We start from the raw sequence: 26,399 nt of genomic DNA, 5'->3' as shown, positions 1-26,399 counted from the left end.
TCTACACCATTCTTTCCACCTCTTGGGCGTTGTTTAGGGCATCAGATTGGGTCTTGGCGTCAAAAGCATCGATGTGTTACAACACTTGTAGGATTTCTATTGGTGTGCGAGGGAAGCATGGATGAGAGTTATTTGAATGCGAAGCATAGTAATGCATGTTCGATTGTGCCATATCATTGACTTTAGGTCTGAAGTGTAAAACCCGACGCTAAACTTATCCCCGCTGAAGCTCTCCAGCTTCCCCAAACATTGCATCACACGTCTCAGCTACACCACGACACTGGCCGCCCCACGCCCCCATTCTCGCACGAAGTCGAGACGACGACCATGTAATAATCACAATGCCAATATGCATCCATTGCCGCCACCCCATCCCCGTCCTCTACACCACCTACTCCAAAGCCGACGACCGCGCCCTGGGCAAAGGCGTGCGGCTCACCCAATGCCCCTCGTGCAAGAACTTTGCCGACAAATATGTCGAGCATGACTTTATCGTTCTCTTCATTGACCTCGTGCTGATAAAAGCTGAAGTACATTTACCCTCCCCTCCCCCCCACCAATGTATCTAACACGCCACGCACGCAGGTATACCGACATTTACTATTCAACCGCCTCGGCACCTCCGACGAGAAATTCGACCGCTCGATCCTCCGCCTCGGCGTGCTCCTGCTCCTCTTCGACGTCTACCTCACATGGGCGCGCATCGAGAAAATCAGCCAAAACGCCTCTCTCCTCGCATCCCAACCACTCATGCTGCAATACCTGTTCTTCCTCGCGCTCGTCACGCTGTCAACACTTGCATTCCACATCCCCATTCGCCTGCTATGTTCCCTCCCTCCCTCGCCCCTCCGAGTAGTACTTCCGCATTACCCCCATCCAACCCCGCTCTCCACCGCGCTGCTCGTGTCCAGCTGCACGAAGCTGTTCCCGATATTGCTGATTATCTGGGAATACGACTTGCGCAGCAGCGCGACGGCGGTGAGTTGGGCGGTTATTGTGAATAATATAGCGGCGCTGGAAATCCTGATGGATTGCGGGTATGTGAGGGCCGGGGTGTTGGTGGGTGTGGGGGCGGCGGTGAGAGGCGTAGTGAGCTGGGGCATGCTCAAGGCGGTGGGGTTGGGGACGGGGTGGGAGGGGTTTAATTTGGGAAGGGAGGTGGACGAGTGGATTGGGGGTTGGGTGTAGGTGTGGTGTAAGGCATGGTTATGTGATTGTGATTGTGATACCCCATTTGAATTGGATTGAATTGTTTGTACAAGATGCCATGGTTCCGAAACGCCGATGAAGTATGTGATGCGCTCAATCATGTCAAACTGCTTGGCTTCCTCCTACATAGGACCCGAAGATGGCCGATAGACAAGCCTACTCTCTCCTGCGTAGCCTCCTGGATTTCTCAATGTTGTCCTCCAAGCTCCCTCACGATTACCGCCCTTGGTTCAGCTCCGCTCGCAGGCCATTTCGTTGCGGTGTAATGAGCGGGTGTAGTTGTGCGAGGAACGTGATCGCCCACATGATGTACATGGCGGCAGCCGAGAGGACGATGGTAGAGCGCCAGACACTGTGGACTTGTTAGCATTTGTTTCCGATGTTGTGTATGCCGCGAATATCGTGAACGTGATGAGATTGATTGGCGATATGCTCCTGATTTCAATCGTAGAATCAAGAACGTCAGACAAAGAGCGATAGGTTGAAGATGGTATGATGGCGCAAGCGCGTAGGCGTTGGAAGATGTAGTGAAAGGTAGGCCTGGGGGAACGTACGTCTGGTTTTCACCCTTTGGCGAGAGGAACCATGCTGCGGCGCAGAATGCGACGACCACTACGAGCCCAATGAAGGGTGCCCATCTGCTCTTGTTAGTTGCGTTCTCATATGCGCGTGTGTTGGGCATACGGACCCGTTCGCCATCGCGTCGTTGTGGTTGTGAGGGGATCTGGGGGCGTTGTTGCGATCGGGAGTATATCGGCGGGCTTTTCAGAGGTATGTGAGGGTTCCAGAGCTTCGCTGCGTGTGATTTGGTGAGGTTATGTTTGGTAGGCCAGTCGTAGGCTCTTCCTGAGCTTCGGTGATGACGACCGTGCTTGCGCGCCTGTTGCTTGGCGACGCTAAACCCCTTTTGAAGGTGCCGCTGAAGGAATGGTCCGCCGCCATGTGATATCCATATTGTGTGAGGAAGTGTTGCATTTGTATAGTTAAACTACAATCATTCTCTCTTGAAAGCTCATTCTCTTAATCGTTGAGTCCAATGCTAGCCATATCCTCGTCCATCCCGTCCTGAATGCGGACCATGTCGGTCTAAGTTCGGGTTGATCCTTTCACTCTCGTTGCCTCACTATTCACTATTCGACCTCGAATGCCTGACACCAAAGGACGTCGTCCTTGCTAGTACCAAGCTAAGGTCTCATGATCGCTGTATTTCCGCCGTTATCCCTGCCGCCTCCTTCGCTGAATACAAAAGCACATGCTCCCGCCTCTTCTTCTTTGGCGCTATTTTTCTTCCTCCATTGCCTTCGAGACACTGACGGCTCTAAGATATCGCTCTCTCTATACGACTTGATCAGCCTGTCATCGCGCGTATTGCATCTACAGTCAGCGATGGCTAATCAGCCCCAATGTTGCTTGTCATCTCACAAGCCATGCCATCGATAGGTGATTTCGCGGCTCCTCCAAACACGTCAGACACTTTCGTGGCAGCTGCGTCTTGCGATATAAACAATGGAAGGACGGCAACCAGTTGATCCGCTTCCGGCGAGAGTTCGCCTGCCCCTGGCAGGGCTTGTACCTGCATATTCGATCAGCCTCATCTAGTTGAGCCACGGGAGATCAACATACTGTAAGCCTGCCCAAACTGTGCTTTTTTACTTACATCCGCCTTGTCAGCGACTAAGCACTACCTCGCCGTGGTCAAAGCACATTATCAAGCCGACATATGAGTTATGGCACTTGCATGCGGGCATTCTTGCGGTGTGACACAAAAGTCAAGCTGCATAGCGCCAGGGAAAGTTTATCCTGGTACTGGAAGAAGAACCGGGACCGTATTCGCTGAGCGCTCGTCCCGCACGGATAGACAGAATCTAATCGTGGAGACAAACTGGAGTCTGGACTAAATCATGATGGGCACCTGGGTTAAATTGCTGGATTCGACTACACAAAATTTTGTATCTGGAGCAGATCTACTTTCCTACGAAATATTAGATTACTTGTACTGGGCTACACATACTGGAGGAATTGAGGGAAAATATGCGGGATGCTCACCGCTCCCTGCCGTCCCGAATCCGGCTCCCCGTCATAACTTCCAAGACCAGCTTTCGACATGAAATCAAAGCATCTTCCCGTCATATAATGCAAGCCTCGACAAGGTCGCATACAAAGCATTGGCTACCGAGAGGTTATATTGCACAGATCTGCGTCTGGCAAATGGGAACAGTCAACTGTCCCGCGTATACACTGCGTATGTGGCTCGGCCTCTTTTGCCTCGCCTCAACTCTGAGGCAGAATGTACGGCTCTGACGTCCAAAAACTGTAGAGCCTGTCTTCATGTAACGTACGGCATACAGAGTCCTTCCTTGTTACAGGGTGCTGAAGGTTCTTGGCCTCGAGTAGTTCCGCTTCACTTTCCATTCCTTGTCGATCTACATATCTGAACCAAGAGAGTAGTGCCGGATAGGCTACTGCCATATACGAGGCAGGATCAACACGACATTTGCAAATGCGGCGTGGCTCCTCCTCCTCATCGCCAATTGGATTCCCTGCTACTCCCACACTCACGCGATGTATTGTCAAAATGAGGCTTGAGGTTAGCCTTCAACGCAATGGTCTCAGCCTCGTAGATATCGTACGCTACACGGCATCATGCGGCGTCCTGGTGAACGAGAACACCGCCAATGATTGATTCAGAACACATCATCCTCGAACGTGAGCAATAAAACAATCGGACTTGAGGGTATGGCAACTGCTTCTGTGTAAGTATAGCTACTCTTGTACCGCTGTACTGCGCCGGAAACAGTGTCCGCTCGACCAATACCTAGATTGTTGGGGAAGTTTCCCCACCTGGTGTACCGTGTAGAGATCCCTACTACTGACTAGCTGCGGACAATTACCGTCCCAGCTCGGCGGTATTATGATCTGTTCTCTTGCTTCACTTCACAATTGTCTCAATATACGTAGCCTTCGGGAGACATAACCCATGCCGATGGGACACGTCCTCGCTAAGTTTGTTCCAATCCGGTCGGAAGCTTACGCAGCATTTCGATCGCTTACGTTTTCCTTAAATTTTATTCTTTGTCCTTCTCCTACCGAACAAACTTCCTGAATCCTGCTCAAACAAACGTGTTCATTACGTCTTGATCTGTATACCTCGTGCAGCACCGCAGGATGGAAGCAGACGATTTCGTCGTCATTGAAGACACGTTATCCATGAATCTCGAGAAAGACTATCCGACACATCCGCCGCCGTCATCTGTCAGCCGGTCTCCGACCATGCAAGACCTCGCTTTGCAACCAAGTTCACCACGAACATCAGGAGCAATCATTCAAGGGCCTCGGATGTGTGGAAATTGTGATTCGCAAGAGAGAAATGTAGACTTGACACATCATCAAGAACACTTCCACACAAGACTTGTAATGAATGGCGGGCATCATATCAACTATGTTCCAGAGCCAGGAACTACAAGAGTGAAGCGATCCAGCCCTGTGGCTCCAGAGCCTCTTCATCCAAGAAACTTACCCATCATGCCCGCAACTCCATTCTTCGAACTTCCGCATCGAATGATGCCAGTAGGTCACAAAGAACAGTATGATACTCCCGGTTTCTCACCTCCCGTAAGTTCTGAAGTCGTGCTACAATGCAGAAATGTTACTGACGAAGCTCTGTAGCCACCACCTCCGCCACCTGTATGTCACATAAATCAGCTACTCCTACTTACCATGCACTACTAACATAGATAGCCTCCACCAGCTCCGAGAGTGGCCGGGTTTTCATATCCGCAAACATTTATGGCATCCCCGCCACCACCACCACCACCACCACCACCACCACCTCCTCCTCCTCCTGTACGTAATCTTGACTGATTTTCTTCGAGGTACTGATCCCAGGAATAGCCTCCCCCGCCACCGCCACCGCCGCCGCCTCCACCTCCACCACCTCCTCCATCTCTTCTACCTCCACATTCAGATGCACCATTCCAACCAGAAGAGCGAGTCTCCAGCCCTGCAAGTTTGATACCTGTCAACTACTCTGGCGAATCACTTCTAGAGACAACCCGCATTGTCCGCATTGAGCCTTTCAAGCGCAACGTTTTCGTCACCCAGCATTCTCCACAGGCTGCCGACTTAGAAGAATTCAAGTGGCTCTTGATATACGGAGGTACTGAGCTCTGGTACGAGAAGCCATCTCGGTCATTGTTCAAGCAGATGAAGTCTCTTGAAGGTTTCGGTTACAACCTACCTGAGCTACAACCATTGGCCGACGCTAGGCCCGTCAGCCTCGAAATACCAAAGCTGCTAGCTTCTCGAGCATTGACTACACCAACAGATGACGATATATTCGAGTGCATGGCCGGCCACGTATTCGAAGGCGGATTCGCTGGTACATGTCATCAATGCAGCGAAGAGAAGTCAGAGGCGTTGGATGCGACGTCTCTCGTCTACAACCTCATCTTGACTACGTATCAGGCTAGTGATTCATTCGCACACGGCTCCCATTTCAACGGAAAGCAGATATACAAGATTATCCGATGCGGCAGCCGGGAAGCGGCCACCTCCGAAGCCTTCTACGCCGCGGGTGTGAATGGGTGGAACGTGGCTTTCAGCTGTGTGACGAGGCTAGGGGAAGGCTTCGAGGACAGAAACGGCTTGGGGAAAAAGATCGAAGAGCTGTACATGCTTGCTGATGAAGAGGAAGAAAGCAATGACGACGTCGTTCGCGTCTTCTACTAAACACACTAAAATGTGGGCATCCTAAATCAACGGTGTCTGTTGCTATTGTGGTCTCCTTCAACACCATAGCACGAACCACGGGTAACTCCTCAACGACTCGGATTCAGGGCGTACAGAATCCACTTGCTAGTTCGCATGCCGCAACATCCGATGTCGTGGCATGCACACTGCGCATGCACAACGATAATAGCCTGCGTGTTGCCATTCGATGCCCGCTCTCCACGACAACACACGTGTTACACTGCCGCACATTCTCCATCAAAATTTCCCTACCTGGTCTCGAATCGTCTCTTATCTTTTCACGTCACACTCGCTTCATCTTCTCCTCCGCGTCTGGGTTGTCTCTCGGAGTTCAGGGCGCTCACCGATCACATCCTAGTAACAGGCCTGCCAGCGCATACTCATGTTACAGCCGCGTATTTCGTACTACCAGTCGCTCGTTCTTGGGGTTTTGTTAATTCTTGGCGTTTTTGGTGATTTGGTGATACGTGGATATATATTGTATTGGTGCACACTGCGCGGCTTTCGGGTAGATGGACAAGAGGCGTTCGGGGATCCGGCTTTACATTCTTACATGGAGCTTCTTGTCTGGGACATTTGATCGGTTCAGGTGTTTCGGGCATTTCGTTTGTTGGAGATGAGTACGGATATTACATAACGTTAAACATTAGGTATAATGCACGAGAAGTATTTACCGCGCTGGCACATGCACTGCATCGATGTCTCGAGGACTGTACTTCGCTCACTGAATACCGCTAGCGACCATCTTGAAAAAAATCTTGCCTCCACCGTCATCATGCTTAAACATCCCAGGCTATGGTGCAGGAGATACATGCAGGCATCCTGACTGCAACTGGGCAACTACGTCGCTGACCAGTATTTTTCAGCTGATAGTTGACACAGATGTTGTTTGCTCCAATCTAGAGCTACTGGAATTTATGTTCCACCTAGTCCGCCAGGACCGCGGATGGTACTTTCAGGGGCCAAGCGGGGAAGGTGGCGATCCAAGAGGCTTTCACATTGATGCATCACGCTACCCCCCATGAGAGTGGCTGTTGGCTTCAACGTCAGTGACTGCTGCGGGCAAAGACTAACACGATTGTAGATAGATGCATAACCGGAATAGATTTGAATGTAAAATTATTTCGCAACAACCCTCAATGTAGTGCGATTCGTGCGGCTCTGATGCTGTAGAGAATAGCTGATCTTTTATGGCTATGAAGGATGAGTGATTTCCATTGCTCGGATTGCTTCTGAGACCAGTTGCACAAGTTCAGCGGTGATTTAGTGCTCACAATCGGACACTTTCTTGCGTGATCATTTATGTCAATTTGTGCGACGTGATTTAGACGAACACTGGTTCGTGCTATGGCACGTATCGGCGTCTATCATCTTGCAAGATGAAAACCCGGTTTGCAAACGAGGAGTGCTGGATGATTGTTATATACTGATCGTCGCCAAGTACACAGAAGGCCAGACAACTACACAAGAGTATCACTCGTGCTCTTACGTGCTGCTAAAACAAAGTCATCAGCAAACATATTCATACCAATAGCAATTCAGGAGACGACCCTACCATGTGATTCGATCTCAATTCTATCAAATAGTGGTCCTTGCCACCGAATCGAGGCTTCCACATCTTCCATGATTAGGATCGGCCCTAAACATAGATAAGGTCAGTCAAACTACCTGAGACTCTCCTCCAATAGGAATTATGGATGAGCACACACCTATAATACCAGCCGTCCCGGGTTACCGTACCACCTAACCAACAACCGCTGACGATTAACTGAAGCCAATGGACACAGAGTGATTTCTCCATAACCCTCGCATATCCAGTTTTGGCGTTTTGCGTCCAGAACTCGAATTTCAAGTGGCCTTTGTTTGAATTTATGCACCTGTATTTGGTCTCATTCGGCTCAAATTCATCGGCCAGCGTATTGCAAACGTCTTCCACTGCATCTAGTGCATGACCATAGTCAGGACTCCACCACTCGCCACGAGGATAGCAGTTATGGGGAACGGCAACAATTGTGGTGGCAATGAAAGAGAATAGTGCTAGCAGATGCATAGTGGGATAGGTTCAGGTGTGGATGTGGTAACGATAGCAATGAAGGCCGCGCGATTTCAGTTGTGCATTGAAAACCTCTAGAGACCAGTGACTCCTTTATAGCTCAGATAAATACATACTTAACCTGTGTCAAATCGTCTTTTGTGCAAGCCCAATAACATCTTAATGTTTTGCGGCCCAACCGGCAACATTCTAGTGTACAGATGGTTGTCCAGCTGAGCATACGTCGCCTTGTGGAAGTCATCGGGACGGATACCCGCTCGGGTCACGGCATGCTAACCGCACGAATGAAAACAACTTCTCTTGTGATTTGCTAGGTGATAATTCACACTCACATTACACCTCACAGAGTAAAGACAAAACACGATGGTCCACGTAGGAATGACCACCATTGTTTGCCGCCAGGGTATGGTCACGGGCAATCAGAGCTTATAGGCAGGCGAAAGTGGTAGGAAGGCATTGTGACCTGATTTGTTGTGTTGCACACATATCAGCGGAAATATCTCAATGTGGCTGAGTCTAAGTTGGAAATGAGACCCGAACGCGTGTCGGCAGTGAGAGTGACCAGCAAGTTAAGCAAAATCTGAGAAACGCATAAATTTGGACGCATTATGGCGTATTTAAGTGGTCACCTCTGAAGAGTCTCTCGTTGCGTCTTTGCTAACCTCTATGGACTGATATGTGATATATATCTCCCACAACTTGCGCGTCTCAATGACCCGATACCCGCTGATCCTTATTCAACACCTCCCCGGGTTAGGATCAGCCCTATATTACAGCAAAGGTTAGTCACATCGCATTCATTTCTTCTTTGATAAGAGCTTCAGACGAATACGCACCTGAAAAAGAGGGACATCCACATTGATGCGCCCCCCAGTGAACAGCCATTGATCTCGTCACCGAGGCTCTGTACACAAAGAGGTACATCCACAAATTTACCCCCCATTGAATGACACTTGATCCAGAACTCTAGCTTCTTATTGCCGCTGTCAGCGTTGACGCAGAAGTATCTCTCTTCGAGATGCTTGTAATCCGAGTTGGCAAGATGTGAGCAAACTTCCTCGAGGGCTGCATTAGCTTGGCCTTGGTCACTGCCCCAGTCATCGCCAGATGTGTAGCAGATAGCTTTAACTTTGGCAGTCGTGGAGGCAATGATGATAAGAAGCGCGAGTGGGTGCATGGTGAATATAGTTCAGGTGATAAGTTACTCTGACGTGAATCAAGAATGACTCTGATGTTGCTTGTAATAGGTATTATCAAATTTGTTGAGGCACCACTCCTTTATCATTGTAAAGAATGGGAATCATCACTCTTGCTCAGAACGACCTTTTGTTTAATTCAGACAGCATACTGACGCGTCTAACCCTTTGCTTGGGTCTTGTTCTGTGCACAGATCGATGGTAACCTTGTCCAATCGAGCTTGGAAGGACTCGTGCAACATGATTCAGAACGACACGTATCTGAGCAATCAGAATAGAGGATTCAGTCGTAGATGCAGTATCTCAAGCACTCGTTGTACATGGTACCTCGCAAAGTTCAGACAACAGACAAACAATCACGCGGGAACGTCCCATGTGATTGTGATGGTTTCCGATTTCAGAAGAGTAAATTCATCGGTACACAAGACCGGACCTGTCATTTTCCAAGAGCAGTCACACGATACAACGAGTTTCGAGTTTGTGAGATGGCACAGGTTTCCATAGATACGTAATAAACTTTGTTCGGTGAAGAGCTACAGCAAACTGTACACATGACTGCGCAATTTCATGTCAAGTGAGCTCGTCTAGAACAGTATTTGTGTGCCAAGCTAATCCATCTCCACGGTGATGTGCACAGCGTTGCAAACGTCTGAGCAGATATAGAACAACGTCACTGAGTACGACACGAGACCCGACCGTTCGTCTTGGCCACTGGATAATGTGAGCTGTCAACCCTTGAAGCAAACAAATTTCCAGACATGCATTGGTTGAGATCTATTCTTTGTAGCTGCTCGGTGACATGGAGTGTCCACAGAGCTCCCGGTGTTCCCATCTCTTGTCATAATGTGACGTGCCCCAAAATAGGTTACCATGTATTAGGGTGTTTCGGAGCGTTTGAGACGTGATGATTGTCTTACATTTCCGATACTATAGCACATTTGGAAAGTCTCCCCCACTCTACGCTTCTTCCGCCTGTCCTGCTCAATATCTAATGACTGATGTACATCTTCCACAATTTAGAACGAAAGGCTTTCGCTTGCTCCGACCTCACACCCGGACACTTCTGGCATCGATACTCGATCTCCGTCCGTGAGAGTTTGAACATTTGAGCTCCTGTCTCGCGCGGAGCAACAACACTGTCCAGGATTGGAGGTGAGCCACACTTGGGCGAATATCGTCAGCTTCATTGTGGGGGGTTTGAGTGCAGTTCTGTACTCACGTTCTGCTTGATCCAGCTTCTCAACTGTGCATTGGTCCAGTGCATAGCTGTGGGGGCGTCATCAATCTCATCCGGCGCCGGGACTTGCACACGCAACATCTCCGCGAATCGCAAAGTGTTCTTGCTCGGCCCAACGTCGGCAAGGCTTGGATTGACGCAAGCTATAACGACTGTCTTGCAAGGTCGAGTGCTCGCTGGGTCAAACACATGTTTCAGAACTCTCGTGATCGCACTCTGCCTGAAGGGCACATGTGGCAATTTCTGGCCCGCATTGCCATTGCCCGACGAGGCCGCAGCATCCGCTTGAGATTTCCCACGAATACAGTCCTTCAATACTGAGAGACTTATGTTGATCTGTCGCGTCTCGCGCATGCGGTCTGCTCCGTGAGCCACGATATCGCGAGCACCTTCCGATCCTGCGAGGTCGATCAGATACAGCAGACCGTCCGAACCGCTGCTGATATTGCGAATCCGAATACGACAGATAAAATGTGATCGTGAAGAAGCGGGGTTCTTGAGAGTCGACGCCGTCTGTCGGAAGGAACTTGCTCGCTCGAGCAGAGCCCTCACGTCCTCTACATTGAGTACCGCATGTTCCTCAGCACCTTTCAGTTGCGTGACACCATCGGCATCATCCAGTAGAGATACGGGTTTTCGCTCGTTCAGAAGATCGAAAGCAGCGTTGCCAGCAAGATCGATAATGGTCACGTAGACGTCCTCTTTCCCACTCAGAGTTCTACTCGTGAGTGTCTCTACCACGAGCTCCTCTAGCCTGCTCACTGTGAAGGTCTTTCCCGATCCTGTTTGGCCGTACGCAAACAGGGTTCCGATCCCGCCATTCCAAGCGAAAGGTATCAGATCTGCGACAAGATCTTCGTAGATCTGCTCGGTCGTCGAATCGGAGTCGAAAAGCCGATCTACTTGGTAGTCGGTACTCTGTTGCCAGAGAGTGTCAGTAAAACTAGGGTACGTTGTGCACGCAAAACTACACACCTGCAATCTCGGAATGCCACTTGGATGGTTGTACAGGTCATGGATGTCTACCACGCTTTTCTGACTTGAACGAGGGAAGATTGCTGAGGGGAATACCTCATCCTCAGCAAGAGGCCTAATTCTGACACTGACGATCATAGTTGAACTTGGCGATCCTTCGGATACTCGTGGCTTCGGGCAAGGGTCTAGTGCATGAATGAGTTGACGGTATCTGGAAATATTCTTCAGATAGAAGTTCTCCATGATGTCGATGATTTCGCGTAGAAGTTGATCGGTCTGTGTGATTGAAGTGATCAGTCCACCATACAAATATCTTTTGTTGTTTGCTTCCACCGCGGAGTTCAAGTTAGCAAACAACGCGGTCAATTCCGTGACAACCGCATCCCTGCGCTAGCGTCCAGGCAACCACTTTTACGCTCTCTTCTTTTGGCCGTCATTTCAATGCGTTTTACTTGCTCCACATGATGCGAGGATTTCGAATCAGTCTCGCAGGTTTGAAACACCGCAGTTTCTTCGTTTTGTTTGTCCCATATGGTGGCAGCCGAAGGAGATTGCGGGTTTGTTACACACTCAGCTTACTTGTAAGGGAAACAGGCGTTATTGGATCTTATGAGGACTCTTTGCGCACTGTACTAACGTTATATCGTTGCTCGTTGCATTCCCCACTGTTATCGACCTCTTTTGTTGTACGTCTGGTCAAGCATCAAAACATCCTCATCGTGGATCTCCTCGCCCTCTTTTGGCATCCAATCTCGCCACAGAGCTTACATTCCTGATGTTCGCTTGGTCTCATTTGTGACGTCTCCTCCTGTCGGTGCTTGTGAGCGCAAACATCAATTCCGCACCAACTCCAACGGCGCTTTCTCCGGTGCATCGGTGTATACGGTGCGACCGTCACCCTCGAAGTCAAGATCCTTGCTCCTCTCGTCATCCTTCCATGCAGCATCCGCGTGCGCAAGAGGCCCGTAGAAAAGCACACTCTGAAAGTCAGCTCCCTCGTTCAGCCACGACATGAATGCACTTACACAACACCCAGTCCACTAAAGATCAACCTCTTCAAGTTGATGTGTCCAAACGGCCTCTCGGGAGTGCCAATTGCCCACGAGAAGTTGAGCCAGATGAACAATCCCGTCGCCAGAACTGACTCGACAATCTCTAAACGTCGCACCTGAAAGCTAGTAGTCAGGGCCTTCCACTGCACGACTGCGGTGAAGATGATGGCGCCACATGCTCCCGCGGCAAGAATATAGGTGCTGCGCACTTCGTCAGTGATGTTTAGAAGCTATGGATGTAGCAAGCTTACGTGAAATAGTACCAGGTTTCGGGATGGGACCAGGGATGCGCTGCACACGAGCTGGATCATGCATGGCAGTGCCACGAGGCCTTGGACGAGGCCTGCATAGCGCAGTACGGTTCTGTCAAGAGGCTGCTTTGTGGTGGTGAACATGTTCGTGGGTTCATCGAAACAGAAGGTCGCGTGTATCAGATGATTGATGCCCAATGACTATCGCATGATACAAAATACTTATCATTGGTAGGTGGTTGCCTGATGGTACAGACTTCGCTGCCTGGCTCGCGTTTTGGGCACCGCGTACATGAGATGAAGCACCGACAACCACCTGGGGGATGGCTCAAGTTGCCAAAACTTAAGTGCGTGTATCAGAGGACATGCAATGGGCCAGTTCTAACTTTGATCCTCCGAGACCCGAGTACAGGAGGCGCTTTTCATCCAATCGCATCATCTTTGGCGAGGCTGTGCAAGGCACTCTGGAGAATGCGTCAAGTTGCTATGAATGCTGAACAGACCGTGAGGCATTCATGATGCAGATGCGATTTTAGTAAGAATATAGTCAGTTGTGTGAAGGTACGCAGCGAAAAGTCAAGACCGATTGAAGAGTCATCTTTCCTTGATAAGGTCTGATTAACGTTGCAAGGCTGACCGCGTGTTTGCCTATGTAGGTCCCTCGTCAGGCGCAGAGTAAGCACGACAAGCATGCTCACACCTTGGAGATTAACAAAGAATTGCTGCTCCTGGGTCGATTTAGCGAAAGCCGTGAAGATGCAACACTCGTCCGACGGCACGCACCCATAGGCTAGTAAGCATGCGCCTCCGAAGGATTTAACGGAAGTATGCTTGCGCCTCACTCGGTGCCGACTTCCGTTGCCGGCCGACCCAATCAACGTGTAGTAAGTACGATTGACTATGTCGATACTTGCCTTCTGTCATATCTGTAGTCTAAGTCACCACTGAATTTGTTGAACCTCATGGTGATATGGTCCAATAAGACAGTAGACCTGGTCGACATCCCATGTCTGTCTCGCAAAACCATTGCGTCGCGCAGACCCCGTTTGTCATTGCATATAGGCTGAGTTAGACTTACGCGGTGTTCGATCGACACTGTGTTATCCGCCTTGCTGTGCCGTACGCTAGCTTACCCATTCATGTTGCCAAGACTCGCAGGATGGTACTCAATGCTTCCGCCAGCGAGAAAATCGCCCGTCGGGGGCGCAACGGCATTAGCGGCGAGGATCCGCACCTTAACAGTACATGCGGTGCTGATTATAGTAAAGATCTTCAAATATTGCTCTCTCCTTTTAGCATCGCGACATGCCCATCACCTGCGGCAGCCATAGTCTGATTCATTTTAATACAACTTCCAATGAATCACTGTAAGATGCCAGCACAGTTTTCAACACCACTGCAACGAATTTAAGCCAATGTAAGATATTCCGATCATCATCATTTACTGAACTACCTCTGAACACTCAATCCAACAATCAACAGCGTCCCCAAAAATCTCTCCTCGACGAATACGTCCTCTCAACGACCAAGCATCACCAATCCAAACCCAACAATATAACCTTCAAAACACCTTCTCCCCTGAACCAAAACACTGGGACCACTTCTCCGTTTCCCAGCAAACCGAATGTCCTCCTCTTCCCCCTCACTGATCACATACGCCTCGCGCCTATCCAAAATAATGTACTCCCTCGTACCCCTAGCGCTATGGTTCACCATCGGCTTGATCATATACCTCCTCGTATTAAGATTACTTGCGACTCGAACAAGAGAAAGAGGGAGGATGGGATAGCACCTGGTGAAAGGCGGAAAAAAGAGTATGTCGTAGGGATGCAAGGAGTGGGTGTGCGAAGGAAATAAAAAACACAAAGGAGGATACATGGATGGACCGAAGAGTTGAAGACGCACTTATGATAAATTCTAAACGATTGTAAAAGCAGACGGTTGGGTTTACTACCATGGCTTGAAGGGATGATGTTCTCCTACTTCCTTCTACTTCCCTGCTTCTTTACCTCTCCTCCCTCCCATCACTCACCCATTTCTGCGTCAAGAACGTCTGTTCTCCTCACGCTCGCTCCGTAGGTCTAAGTCATGTGGAGGATGGTCGTTGTGTCTCCCTCATACCCTCCCTGGCCCTAGCATTAGAATTCGAAAACCCTCTCGCTGCTCAGTATTTACCTTACTCAACAAGCCAAGCTCCTCATGTCTTCTAAAATTCGAATATCGAGCGGCTCAATTCTGACAGAACGAAGGAGATAGTGGTGCTCACGTTGTAAATTGAGCAGCTCGATTTTTTGCACCAGGGGGCGGGAAATGCCTGGTATATGTGCAAGGGATGTGGGATGAATGAATACAAGTACCATGAGCTTAGGAAATGGTTCACGGAGATGTTTGAGAAAGGAATTCACCCAACACCAGAAAACGAAGCACTAGCACGGCTCTCAGAGGAAAATAATAATTGCAAGTTTGGGATTCCAGAGAAGAAAATAGCCCAAGATCGAACGCCGCGCAATGCGATATAAATCTACAGTTCACTCCTCTCCTCCCGATCCTTCTTGCCCATACGAAATCCCACCTCCGTCCGCCGATCATCCGTCAACCGCCCCCACTCCAGCAGCAGCCTAAACATATAAACCTCCATGTCCTCTTTGCGCAGCACCTTCTCCGTCCACACCTTGCCATCGCGCGCGATTTTCTCCGCTTCCTTGGGTTTGCCCTGCATCATGCGTTTATTGCGGTCTTCGACGCCATACCCGCCAAAGTACGCGAGCGAGCTGAATAGATCGTGTAGGCGCAAGTCGACCGGGACGAAGTGCTTCCACGCGGTGAGCCGGCCCTCGTACCATTCGCGGAACAGGGCGGATTTGAACACGACGGAGTTGGAGCGCAGGAAGGGGATGAAACGCGGGGAGAAGCCGGGGCCGTCGGCGTCGAAGAGGTAGCGGTAGCGCCAGTGTCTGCGGATGTCGATGTCGTTGGCGAGCCAGAACTCTCTCCTTTGGTCGGTGCAGTCTTGGCCGGCGCAGCTGACTATCTTGTCGACGAAGCGAGCGTCTAGTTTGGTGGCTAGGTACTTCTTGATGTCTCGCGTTCGCTTCATCGCATATTCAAGGTTGCCGCTGTGGTCGCCTTTGGGGAGCATGATTGGGTGGCGGGAAGTCTCGTTGTTGACGAGGTGAACTAGTCGTTGACGCAGCATACCCTTCCACGTTCCAGCTGTTGTCACACCTTCATTGGTCATGCCGCGCCAGAACAAAATATCTTCCTTGTCGTGGAAATGAGGGTCCGGAAACTTTTCGTCGAACTCGTACTTTGTCTTGTCCAGGTAGTTCCAGGGTGAAGGATAGCGAATGTCGATGTATCCGGGTGCGCGGCTTTGACTGAAGATGGGTACAACATCGTGAGTGCCCATCATAGTAGAAGGACTGAGGTGCATGCCGTGAAGATTCGCAATGTCCGGCTGGTGGCAAGGATCAGCAGCCAAAGTCCAGTTGGCAACGAAAGCGCCCATGGAGTGAGGTTCTATACACTTGGAGCAAAAGCCCTTCGTCTGCCAGTGACGCTCTTTCCGCGCGCGAGAGTCTGGCGGACAAGCGATGGAACCATACGTCTGGAAAGTTGGGGGTCGAGCATCTTCGAAGAATTGCGGATCAGTTCGAACGTCCTCGATGCTTGGCCACTTCTTCGCACGTTCGCTGCTGAAGTCCTGGGAAGGTTTCGAGGGATCTGGTGTGGGGTATGGCTGGGGGTTTTCGAGCGCGTTGCGGAGATGATCATAGGGTACGGCTACTCGGCATTCGTCGTGGAGGTTCATGGCAAGGTCCATGTCGGGAAGAAACTCGGCGAATTCCTGGATCATGATCACGGCCCCTTCAATGACCCATCGGTGCTCTTCAGGCACCTCAGAAATTGCTTCTGCTTTGCCATCTCTTATTCGAATACCACCTACGTCGGTATTGGTAGCTAGAACAGTCGCGGTGCGAAGTCGCAGATCATCAGGGTTGAAGGAGGAGAACGGCGCTAAGTCTTCTTCAATATTGTCGTAGTCGTCGATCACAATGGAGCTCCGTTGCACTGCGAAGCGGTGCCACTTGTCAAAGTTTGGTGGTGGGTCTCTTTTGTAGCGTCGGCGGTAATGCGCAGCTGCTTCGGCCAGACTCTTGCTGCGATGCGCTTGCGACTCCCACGTCTCGTGCTGGACTGCAGCAAGCTCAATCAGGGTCGCGATTGGATGGTTCGAAGAAGGTGGCTGGTGACGATAAACAACTACACCAATGGAGAAGGCGATGAGGAGGACAATGAAGGCTGCAGACTGGTTCCTGCCCAGACGTACAGGCACCGAAGAGCGGATGCGGGTCTCAATGTTGGTGTCGGTGACTAGGTGGAGGATGAGTGCAATGGTAAGTAGAGAAAGACAAAGAGCAAGCCCAACTGTAGACTTTGGTGGAAAAGAATAGGACACGCCGGTCCCAAGTGCCCGAAGTACGCCGATGTATGCAGAAGAAAAGGCGGCAATGAGCACCGCGCTCATAACGCCGTATGACCGAGCCTGGGCAGTTAGCAGGTGCATGTTCAGAGGTGATCAGAGACGTACCGATTTTAGGAAACATAACGTCATAAAGGGTATCATCAACGATAAACGCAAAAGACCAAGAAGAAACTCAGAAGGAAACGAGAGCATCCATTCGCGGTGCTCGGGCATGGCAGGGTATACGACCATGCCGGCTACAACAAGTACAAGAGATGATGCCTGGGAGATGTTAGTTGGTGGTGTGGTGGTGTGAGGGTGTGGTGGTGCTGCTTACAATAAATGTCAGGCCAACGAGCAAGTGGTTTGAGGTACCGTCCTGGAGATAGATTGTCCAGTCGTCGGCGGGAGATATGCCATCGTCTACCAAGCGATAGATAGCCTGTACAAGAAACGAATCTACGAGAAAGCCGATAAATTGGAGAGTCGGGATCGTCGCCGCAGCGGAGTTTGCGACGGGGCAGATGTAGGTGGAGTGCAATGCGCTCGTCTTGACAAGAACAAGGAAGCTGCTGATGGAGAGCAGGGCGGCGGGGATAATGTACCGCGAGGAGCTGTCGTATACAAAGTTGACGACGCGGTCGAGCTGGGTGCGCGGGCGTGAGTCAGCACTCCAGGCGGGGTACTGGCGCTGGCTGGGGTGGCGGAGGTGGTGGTAGAGGGCGAGCACGAGGGGGAGGAATGCCTGTGGGGGTTAGTATATCTATATCGTGTCCTATCCTGGGGTATGCGCACCATTGCAGAGGGCCCGCTGCACTCGACGTCCTTCATGACTCGGAAGTAGATGGCGATGCGACCGCATAGCGCGAACAGCAGCACCCCCAACAGCGCTCCCACGGCCTTGACGCTCCATGCTCTTCTCCGCGACGGCGCTCCGGCCTCGGTCCAGATCTCTTCGCCGGGCCTGCTCTGCCCGTTGCCGAGCGGTATCGCAACATATCTCGGCGGCAGGTGCGGTTGCGCGGTGCGGTATCCCCAGGCTTCGATTGCGACGACGGCGAGGCCCGTCAGCAGCAGCACGACGGCGACGGTGTGCAGCGGCTTGTCAAAGGCGAACGAGTGGTCGACGTGGCGGCGCGGTGCTCAAGTAACCGGAGGCTAGGACGAGGCCGCTGTTCCTGTGTCAGCAATTGCATTCTCACGATGTCTGGGGCCTTCTGGCGCGTACCAAGGGAAGATGAGGGCCTTCCTGTCCATGACGGCCGCATTCTCTTCGGCAGCGTCTTAGGGCTGCGAGTTGGCGCAGCAGTGGCAGCGAGCGACGTTTGACATGGCCTGGGGAAAGCGTGAGCACGGGAAACACTGGAAGCACTGGAGAGACTTGGGACCCTCCCGCTCGGCCACAGTTAGCGGTCCATTCGGCAAGAGGCTGTGCAAGCTAGGACCCGCGAGGAGCGAAGCGCCGTCTGGCGACCAGTGCGACAATCGATTCACAACGTCAACTCCTTCCACTGTACAAAAACGGGCTGCATCAACCGCAGTGTTTACGCGGCCGCTGTTTGTGCACATGATCAGAGCCGACAAGCTTTGCATACCACATGTCCGCTATTGTCCATCGAGCCGCGTTCCTGAGGATCATGGCCTCCGCCTATCCGAATGACACACTACTCGGCTGTCACGGCAGCGAATAAGCACGGGTGCCGACTTTGCAACTCCAAAAACGAAAACAGTTACGAAACCACAAGCGCTGGTGCTTTCTTTGGGTCCAACAGTGACGTGGACCGTGGATACCATCATCTCTCAACTCGGTGTACGGTCTCGGGGCTTCCCCAATCCCCGAGGACTACTGTTAGCCTACGCAGGCTGCGGGGCTAGCAGCAATGTTTTAGTATTGCTTGCAATGGAGTCTGACAGTTGACACCCTGGAACATGGTGAAGGACACCCCAACATGTCTTTACCCGAATGCAAGAGAATCTGATGCTGTCCTAAATCTCATTACAAGACGCCACCATTACCCAGACAGTGAATAGCCATGGACTTGCGTGATCATGGTCATGTGACTCTACTGCACGCGTGCTTGTACCTGCAGCTCGACTGTAAGAGGCAGGCGCATAGGGCTAGCCGGGGCCAAAACGCCAACATTGCTGACCTGGCAAAATCGCACCTTCGTACAGTTCTCACCATGCGCCACAAAAACCCTTTTATCGCGCCCAGCTGTTCAGCAGCCTGTTTCTACTTTCCCGTGAGTGCTCGGAGAGGATGTAATCGGTCGCACAATGCGCCTGCCTTGCGAATCCGCTGACCACATCATCCGAAGAAGTCTAGTAGCCTCAGCATCTGATATCACGCGATCGGCCATTTCCTGTGCCATGTTGGAGTGGGCCTCCATTCACACAACATGGACCCTCTCAGTATTACCGCGAGCATCGTCGCCCTACTCCAGCTCTCCAATAAGGTTATTAGTTATCTGAATGATGTCGAAGACGCTTCGAAGGACCGTGCAAAATGCGCTATCGAGGCGACGAACTTACATAGTCTGCTTACAAGCCTGAGATTCCGCCTAGAGGAAGGCGATGCTAGCAGCCCGTGGTATGCCGCTATCAGGGGTCTGGCCACCAAAAAAGGGCCACTCGATCAGTTCAAAGAGACACTTGAAGTATTGCAAGCAAGAATCACCTCAGGCAAGGGTCGGTTCGGCCAAGCAATCGACGTGCTCACTTGGAAATTCAAGAAAGAAGAGGTTGACCTTATCTTGCAATGCATGGAACGATTGAAGACGCTCATTGGGATAGCACTGCAGATGGACCATTTGTAAAGTTGCTGAACCACAACATCGGAACGGATACTAAACAGCAGCAGCAAATTGTCGCAGGCCATCAGTAACGACATGACTTTTGTGAGAGGTCTTATGCCCAGCATGCAGGCCGATTTAGAGTCGATACAGCAGGGCCTAGACCGTGCTCAGCTCGATGCTCTCAAAGCCTGGATATCGCCAATAGACTTCCTGGCTCAACAGTCAGACATTCTCCGCCATCGACATCAAAATACAGGACAATGGTTTCTCAGCGCGCCTGAATTTACTGATTGGCTCGACGGAGCCACTTCCAACAGGACGTTGTTCTGTCCTGGCATGCCGGGAGCTGGTAAAACTATGCTAGCAGCTGTCACTGTTGATCATCTCGTAACGAGCGTGCGGACTAGTACAACAGGAGTTGCGTGGCTGTATTGCAGCTACAAGTCGCGCATCGAACAGAATGTGGAGGCTTTGCTTGAAGCAATCTTGCAGCAGCTTGTGCTTGCAAACACCCCTGGTGTCGTTCAACTTGCAAAACAGTTGCAGCAGCACCACAATACTCGTGGATCCAGGCCAACCAAGGATGAGCTTCTTGAAACTTTACAAACTTCGTCTGCACAGCTTACGAGGTTTTATATCGTCATCGATGCTCTGGATGAATGCGCAGTGGAAAACGGAACTCGCCGCCAGCTTTCAGCCTGTCTTGCTCAGATGCGAAATAGTACTGACGTATGTCTCATGGTGACCTCGCGTCATATACCAGATATTGTACAAGAATTCCGCGATGCGTTAAAGATCGAGATCCGCGCGCGTGACGAGGATATTAAACCTTTTATACAAGGACAACTTGATCGGCTTCCCAGATGTGTTCAACATGATCCGGAGCTACCGCGTATGATACAAGAAAAGGTTGCCGGGGCAATCGACGGGATGTAGGTCTATGGGCACTCCCATGATTTGATTCCAGCTGACCAGATCAGGTTCCTGCTAGCTCGACTCTACATAGATTCATTGCTTGACAAGCGGACAAAGAGCAAGATCTGCTCGACACTCGAGAGGCTATCCAAAGAAGTAAAAACAGTCGAGAGAGCCTATGATCACGCAATTGAGCGGCTTGAGAGCCAGCTCCCTGAAGATGCTGCTCTTGCGAAGAGAGTTCTGACCTGGATAGTCTATGCTGAGAGAGCGCTCACTACAAGCGAACTCTGTCATGCTTTAGCCGTGGAATCGGGTGAGACGAGTCTCGATATAGATAACATACTTGACGAAGCAGATGTTGTGTCGGTGTGTGCAGGCCTTGTCACCACCGATGAGTGTAGCAATGTGATCCGTCTAGTACACTACACAACACAGGAGTATCTCGAGGGCATCCGCGAGACTTGGAGCCCCGGCGGACAGCTATACATCGCTATTACGTGTCTGACGTATCTTTCTTTCGACACCTTCCGACACGGCAGGTGCTCGTCTGACGGTAGGTTGGAGGACCGCTTGATAAAGCACCCATTCTTCGAGTATGCCGCACACAACTGGGGCAAACATGCGTCAAGTGTCCAGGAGAATTTGTTCGATCTCGCGGCTTCAATTCTCACAGACGACGGGTCTATGTCCAGCATTGTTCAGGCGACATCTGTCTATCGTTACGGGCTACACCTGTACAGCCAAAACTATCCAAGAATAAAAACTGGCTTGCATCTCTTATCCGAACTAGGGTTACACATCTTGGCCGACAAGATACTTACAACCCTTCCTAGTACTACCGGACATTGGATAACAGAGAAAGACAATGACTCGCGGACATGTCTGTACATCGCAGCATTGCATGGACACGAGCATATGGTCCATATGCTCCTTGCAAAAGGTGTTGACGTCAATGAAGACTGTGGACGCCATGGTTCTGCACTATTTGCTGCGGTACGGATGGGGCACACAGGCACAGTCGAGCTTCTCCTTGACTCGGGTGCTAGTATCGAAGCAAAAGCACCAAAGTTGCGCAGCATTCTCCAGATCGCGTTTCAAAATAACGACAGGACTATGGCACTACTTCTCCTTCAAAGAGGGGCTGACGCGGCTATCACGGATCAATTGCAGCAAACGCCTCTGGAACTTGCATGTAGAAGAGGTTGGTACGATGTGGTACAAGTATTAATGAATCAGAATTTGGCAGCAACTATGACCGCTTACAATAGCTATGGGGCCACTTTGCTCAATGAAGCTTGTTTTCATGGTCACCCCAAGGTTGTCAAATAACTTTTGGAAAGAGGGGTAGACGCAGGTAGTCCGGGCAAAGAGGGTTGGATCCCAATCCATGCAGCAGCTTCCAAAGGGTATTCGCAGGTAGTCCAAATTCTCATCGAGAATGGCACAAGCCCAAACACAATGGACAATAGAAGATGGACGCCCATTATGTATGCCGCCCAACGAGGCCACGTCGAGGCTGTTCGAGTCCTCCTGCTTAACAAAGCTCGTTTAGACATCTACGACAATAACGAGCGAGGTCCAATCCAGATGGCATCGTACCATGGTTTTCCCAAAGTGGTCGAGCAACTTGCCACATTCGATCCCTCGTTGGATATGCGAGATAGGAGAGGTTCGACTGCGCTCCACGAAGCAGCAGCCCAAGGCCACCTCGATGTCGTGCTGCTTCTTCTTGGAAGAGGTGCGGATGCAAATATATGCGACAATCAGAAAAGAACTCCAATCATCGCGGCGTCATCTCACGGTCATGCTGAAGTTGTCCGAACGCTCATGCACCACGGAGCCAACCTTCCTGCAACAGTGTTCAACGGATGGCCCGCGCTAACAATGGCAGCACACAACGGCCACGATGACATAGTTGAGATGCTTCTTCCGACCTGTTCTGGATCCCAGGTTGCATCCAGCATACCCGTCTCTTTCTTGTTCCTGCTTGTGGAGAAGGGCCGCCTTAGCACATTACAACTGATCAACTCCCAGCTCAAGATAGATTTCGCTTGCTCAGATCCGCACGGCGGTAGTTTACTCCACGCCGCTGTCCTTCACCGACAATACGACACCTTCACGTTCCTCAAAGATCTCGGCCTGGACATGTTCGCGATCGACCAAAAGGGTGACGATCTAATCTGCTATGCCGCATCGTCCGGCTCATTGCCGCTACTTGACGCCGTCCGAAGGTATGTGCCTCTTACGCGGGCGTCTAGTGAGCGCGGCTGGAGCCCTCTGCATTGGGCTTGCAAAGTGGGCGCACAATCTGTCGTGGAACGACTGGTACAAGCAGGCGAACGCGGCCAGAGCTTCGCGACCCATCAACCGGCAAGCAACTGGAACCCCGTTGACATCGCCATCTATCATGGACACATGGACATGTTACAGGATCTATCCTCTGAGTGCAAGAATGCGCTGGGTCCAATGACTCCTGGACGCAAACCTGCAAAAATCGTTGCTAATATCATGTGCGATGGGTGCCATCATGTGAGTTGTGCATCTACGCGAACAATATGTGGCTAACAATATATATTTAGGTGGTGTTCGGAGCAAGATTCCGTTGCCGCACGTGTTACGACTTTGACTATTGTTTCATGTGTAAGCCGTTGCCCGATCATCTACATGAAGGCCATGGGTGGGATTACGATGAGTCGCTGATCTCGACTTCGGATTTCGAGTAGCTGGCGCTATCTTTCGTGTGGTCACCAGGCCCCGACAGAATTCCTGTCTGCTCTCACCAACGAGAGGAGGTTAAGGTAGCCTAGATACTCTCATAAACTTTCGCAACACCAACTAGGAATGCCTTGGAGGGGCGCATACCTTCGGCTCCCTTATAAAGTCATGAGTGCGCTCCTAAAGACTGGTAGATTAGGTCGTGTAGGTGCTGAGCGGACACGAATCTTGCCGCTGCCTGGTGTGGTAGTCGAACAGATGACATCAGGGCTGTTGTGAGCCCATCAAGTTTGAACCGCTCTGACCATCTACAAAGACAAGGACCAACATTGCGAGTCGGCGTATTATTTCGACATCGTCTTCGCTTACTTCTCGAGGATCTAATCAGCTCTCTTAATTCCGTCCGCCCAGCTCGGTACAATTCCGTTACACACGTCGACATAAGCTTCCCACCTCGTCAGACTATTGCTCTGTCCGAGATCCCACTCGTTTCCATCCCAGCGCTTGGTCACGCCATTCGTCGTCCAAAACATAGTCCACTGGTCTCCAGGCAAATTCCACGTTCCCGTAGACCTCTCTTGATACCACTTATTCACCGGATTACTCGTCCTGCTTCGCCACACAACACCTTCCGGGAAACCAGTTCGCGTCAACGCTGCCCACACAATGTCTGATACCCCGCCTGAACCTTGCGAAGATGTCAAGACAGCAAATTTGTCCAGGTACGGCACCCAGTATGGCGAGTCTGGGGTCTCAGAAGCTTGAGACGGTATCTTCACACCCCGTAGCGAAGCTGGTGTTTCCCAGGTACATATCGCTCCACCTTCGTAATCGCCGGCAATAATTATACCGGCAACGCGACCGCGAATGCGATCGAGATAGTCTTTCGCGTCTAATTTTCGGCGGAAAGAGTCATTGATCAGGTCCTCCAACTTAGGGAAGTTGATACGTGGATCTTCGGCTAGTTCGATGCTAGGATTTGACGCAGAAGGTGGTCGCCAAGGTCCAGACTCACGAGGATCCGGTACCATAGTTACTGGTATGCCCTTTTTTAGAAAGGTCGGTGGGTTCGGCGAAACTGAACCGAGGAACCGACTCGCTGGTGAAGTTGGTAGCGATGATGATATCATTGGCTTGTCGGTAAGCAGGTTATGCAGGAGAGGGTTCTTGGATGGCGTGCTCCGGTCATCGTCTGGGATGGCCTTTCTCGCTGCTTCCGTTGGAGTAAGGATGAGACCTGAAGAGGTGGGTGGTAGTATCCTTAAAGCACGCTGGACGACATCGAGATTCTTTAGGTGGCGCATCGGCGCTGGGTTGGCGAGATGATGTTTCGAACCGCCGTGTGTCGTCGCCACTTCTTCTTCCACGAATTTTGAGAAAGGATTGCCAGTACCCAACGACACTGCTGGCTTAGATTTGGCCTCATCTCCAGCTGCAGCAGACAACCGTTGAAGCTCCAGCTTGATATCGCGATACTCCGCTTCGAGGTTGACGAATACATGAGCCCCGTCGGCCCTATTTACAGAAGGTATGCCGCCCAGTGGGTCTAGAACGATGATGCGGTCCAGGATGGGTCGCTCAGCGTCATCCAAATCTTTGTTGCCACTGGATGCTTCAGACATCTCAAATGCTCCGCGATCAGCGTGCGCCGCAATTCCAGCAAACTCCCGGATCAGTGCCAGGACAACGTCGTCTGCTTCGACAGCAACCTTCTTCAAGTCACTGTCATAAGCAATTGGCAGAACCACTGGAATGACGCCATCATCGATAGGAGGGTAGAGCAAGAAGCTGTTCTTGACTTCAACACCGCCTCGAATCTGGACTGTGCTCGGAATGACATTCTGCTCCTTGGTCTTGCCCAATGCATGCTCGATGAGTAGGGCTCCGGGCTCATTGTATTCTTCCAAAGTCGCCACGAACCGGGCAGCTTGTTCTCTCAACATCTTCTCGTATGCGCCATCGATCTGCGGTAGATCCTCTGAATCGTATTCCGCACAGTCAAGTACGACAGCAGTACTTAGACCGAGCTGCGCCATTTGACTCAGCGTCAGCGCAATGCCGCCGAGCGTGCGGTCATCCAGATTTTGTGGCTGCCTCAATTTGACCAAAGCCAAATGCAATGGCTCTTCTTTGTCTTCCTCCTCATATTTCTTTTCCGGTAGAGGTTCGCGCGTGAATACAGTGGGTTGATAGAGATTCCCCAAATTCACACCTGTCCTAGTTGTACCCGGATCCTTGCGAACGACTTCGCTCGTGCCTTGCTTTGCTTTTGGGGCGGTGCTTCCTTCACCTTTCTTTGGCTTCGGTGCGTCGAACTGCTTCAAGAAGTTGCGCGCATCGCGTTTGCCTGGCGACTCTTTGAGCAGGCGTGTCAGTTGTTCGCGATCGGCTCGTTGGCGCTCTTTCGCCGAGCTTGAAGCTTTGCGCGTGTGTAATGCACTTCTGTGTGTGCTAGTCGATATGCGTGCTATGGAAGCATAGCTCGTGTTATCGAACTTGGAAAGCTGCCCGCTATTAGTTCTCTAGCACCCCGCGCATCGCACACGCTACACTCACGGTCTTTGTACCCTTCCCGAAACCCCTCGCGGGGGCTTTGCAGCAAATAAACATGCTTCATGCTATCGCACAGACGTGGGGAACATTGGGAAGGGATGTTTATGGGCAATCACGAGGTGTGAGTGCCGAGTGTGAATTAATTCGCGCGCACATGTTTTTCAGTGAATCGAAGTTCGATAAAGGCAGGTGGGCAGCTAAACGTCATTCGTACTAGCACCGACATCGGCC

The 26,399-nt window shown here is 51.1% G+C and overlaps 9 protein-coding genes across 9 annotated transcripts; 3 read left to right on the top strand and 6 right to left on the bottom strand.

Annotated features, from left to right (window-relative positions):
* Positions 1 to 341: 341 nt before the first annotated feature.
* On the top strand, positions 342 to 1,004 carry SNOG_12567 (hypothetical protein; the record flags this gene model as incomplete). The annotated part of the gene is made up of 3 exons (XM_001802736.1): positions 342 to 530; positions 586 to 855; positions 912 to 1,004. 3 exons carry the CDS (start codon positions 342 to 344, stop codon positions 1,002 to 1,004), a joined length of 552 nt encoding a protein of 183 aa, XP_001802788.1.
* A 421-nt stretch (positions 1,005 to 1,425) lies between these two features.
* Positions 1,426 to 1,908, bottom strand: SNOG_12566 (hypothetical protein; the record flags this gene model as incomplete). The annotated part of the gene is made up of 3 exons (XM_001802735.1): positions 1,426 to 1,561; positions 1,764 to 1,847; positions 1,898 to 1,908. 3 exons carry the CDS (start codon positions 1,906 to 1,908, stop codon positions 1,426 to 1,428), a joined length of 231 nt encoding a protein of 76 aa, XP_001802787.1.
* Positions 1,909 to 4,731: 2,823 nt separating this feature from the next.
* On the top strand, positions 4,732 to 5,937 carry SNOG_12565 (hypothetical protein; the record flags this gene model as incomplete). Its single annotated transcript, XM_001802734.1, has 2 exons — positions 4,732 to 4,793; positions 5,208 to 5,937. 2 exons carry the CDS (start codon positions 4,732 to 4,734, stop codon positions 5,935 to 5,937), a joined length of 792 nt encoding a protein of 263 aa, XP_001802786.1.
* A 2,894-nt stretch (positions 5,938 to 8,831) lies between these two features.
* Positions 8,832 to 9,188, bottom strand: SNOG_12564 (hypothetical protein; the record flags this gene model as incomplete). The annotated part of the gene is made up of 1 exon (XM_001802733.1): positions 8,832 to 9,188. The coding sequence occupies one exon, from the start codon at positions 9,186 to 9,188 to the stop codon at positions 8,832 to 8,834; it is 357 nt and encodes a 118-aa protein (XP_001802785.1).
* A 753-nt stretch (positions 9,189 to 9,941) lies between these two features.
* Positions 9,942 to 11,662, bottom strand: SNOG_12563 (hypothetical protein; the record flags this gene model as incomplete). The annotated part of the gene is made up of 3 exons (XM_001802732.1): positions 9,942 to 10,369; positions 10,427 to 11,362; positions 11,420 to 11,662. The coding sequence occupies 3 exons, from the start codon at positions 11,660 to 11,662 to the stop codon at positions 10,196 to 10,198; spliced, it is 1,353 nt and encodes a 450-aa protein (XP_001802784.1). The 3' UTR covers positions 9,942 to 10,195.
* Positions 11,663 to 12,252: 590 nt separating this feature from the next.
* On the bottom strand, positions 12,253 to 12,866 carry SNOG_12562 (hypothetical protein; the record flags this gene model as incomplete). Its single annotated transcript, XM_001802731.1, has 3 exons — positions 12,253 to 12,397; positions 12,445 to 12,701; positions 12,723 to 12,866. The coding sequence occupies 3 exons, from the start codon at positions 12,864 to 12,866 to the stop codon at positions 12,253 to 12,255; spliced, it is 546 nt and encodes a 181-aa protein (XP_001802783.1).
* A 2,377-nt stretch (positions 12,867 to 15,243) lies between these two features.
* On the bottom strand, positions 15,244 to 18,444 carry SNOG_12561 (hypothetical protein; the record flags this gene model as incomplete). Its single annotated transcript, XM_001802730.1, has 4 exons — positions 15,244 to 17,268; positions 17,525 to 17,932; positions 17,983 to 18,329; positions 18,390 to 18,444. 4 exons carry the CDS (start codon positions 18,442 to 18,444, stop codon positions 15,244 to 15,246), a joined length of 2,835 nt encoding a protein of 944 aa, XP_001802782.1.
* A 1,142-nt stretch (positions 18,445 to 19,586) lies between these two features.
* SNOG_12560 (hypothetical protein) lies at positions 19,587 to 23,623 on the top strand (the record flags this gene model as incomplete). Its single annotated transcript, XM_001802729.1, has 7 exons — positions 19,587 to 19,999; positions 20,048 to 20,914; positions 20,963 to 21,266; positions 21,336 to 21,634; positions 21,734 to 22,092; positions 22,243 to 23,429; positions 23,480 to 23,623. The coding sequence occupies 7 exons, from the start codon at positions 19,587 to 19,589 to the stop codon at positions 23,621 to 23,623; spliced, it is 3,573 nt and encodes a 1,190-aa protein (XP_001802781.1).
* A 372-nt stretch (positions 23,624 to 23,995) lies between these two features.
* SNOG_12559 (hypothetical protein) lies at positions 23,996 to 26,225 on the bottom strand (the record flags this gene model as incomplete). Its single annotated transcript, XM_001802728.1, has 2 exons — positions 23,996 to 26,119; positions 26,172 to 26,225. 2 exons carry the CDS (start codon positions 26,223 to 26,225, stop codon positions 23,996 to 23,998), a joined length of 2,178 nt encoding a protein of 725 aa, XP_001802780.1.
* Positions 26,226 to 26,399: the final 174 nt, after the last annotated feature.

Source organism: Parastagonospora nodorum, assembly GCF_000146915.1.
Source record: "Parastagonospora nodorum SN15 chromosome Unknown scaffold_23, whole genome shotgun sequence".
NCBI classification, from domain to species: domain Eukaryota; kingdom Fungi; phylum Ascomycota; class Dothideomycetes; order Pleosporales; family Phaeosphaeriaceae; genus Parastagonospora; species Parastagonospora nodorum.
Note: the sequence above shows the minus strand (reverse complement) of the source record. Positions and strands in the feature narration are given on the sequence as shown.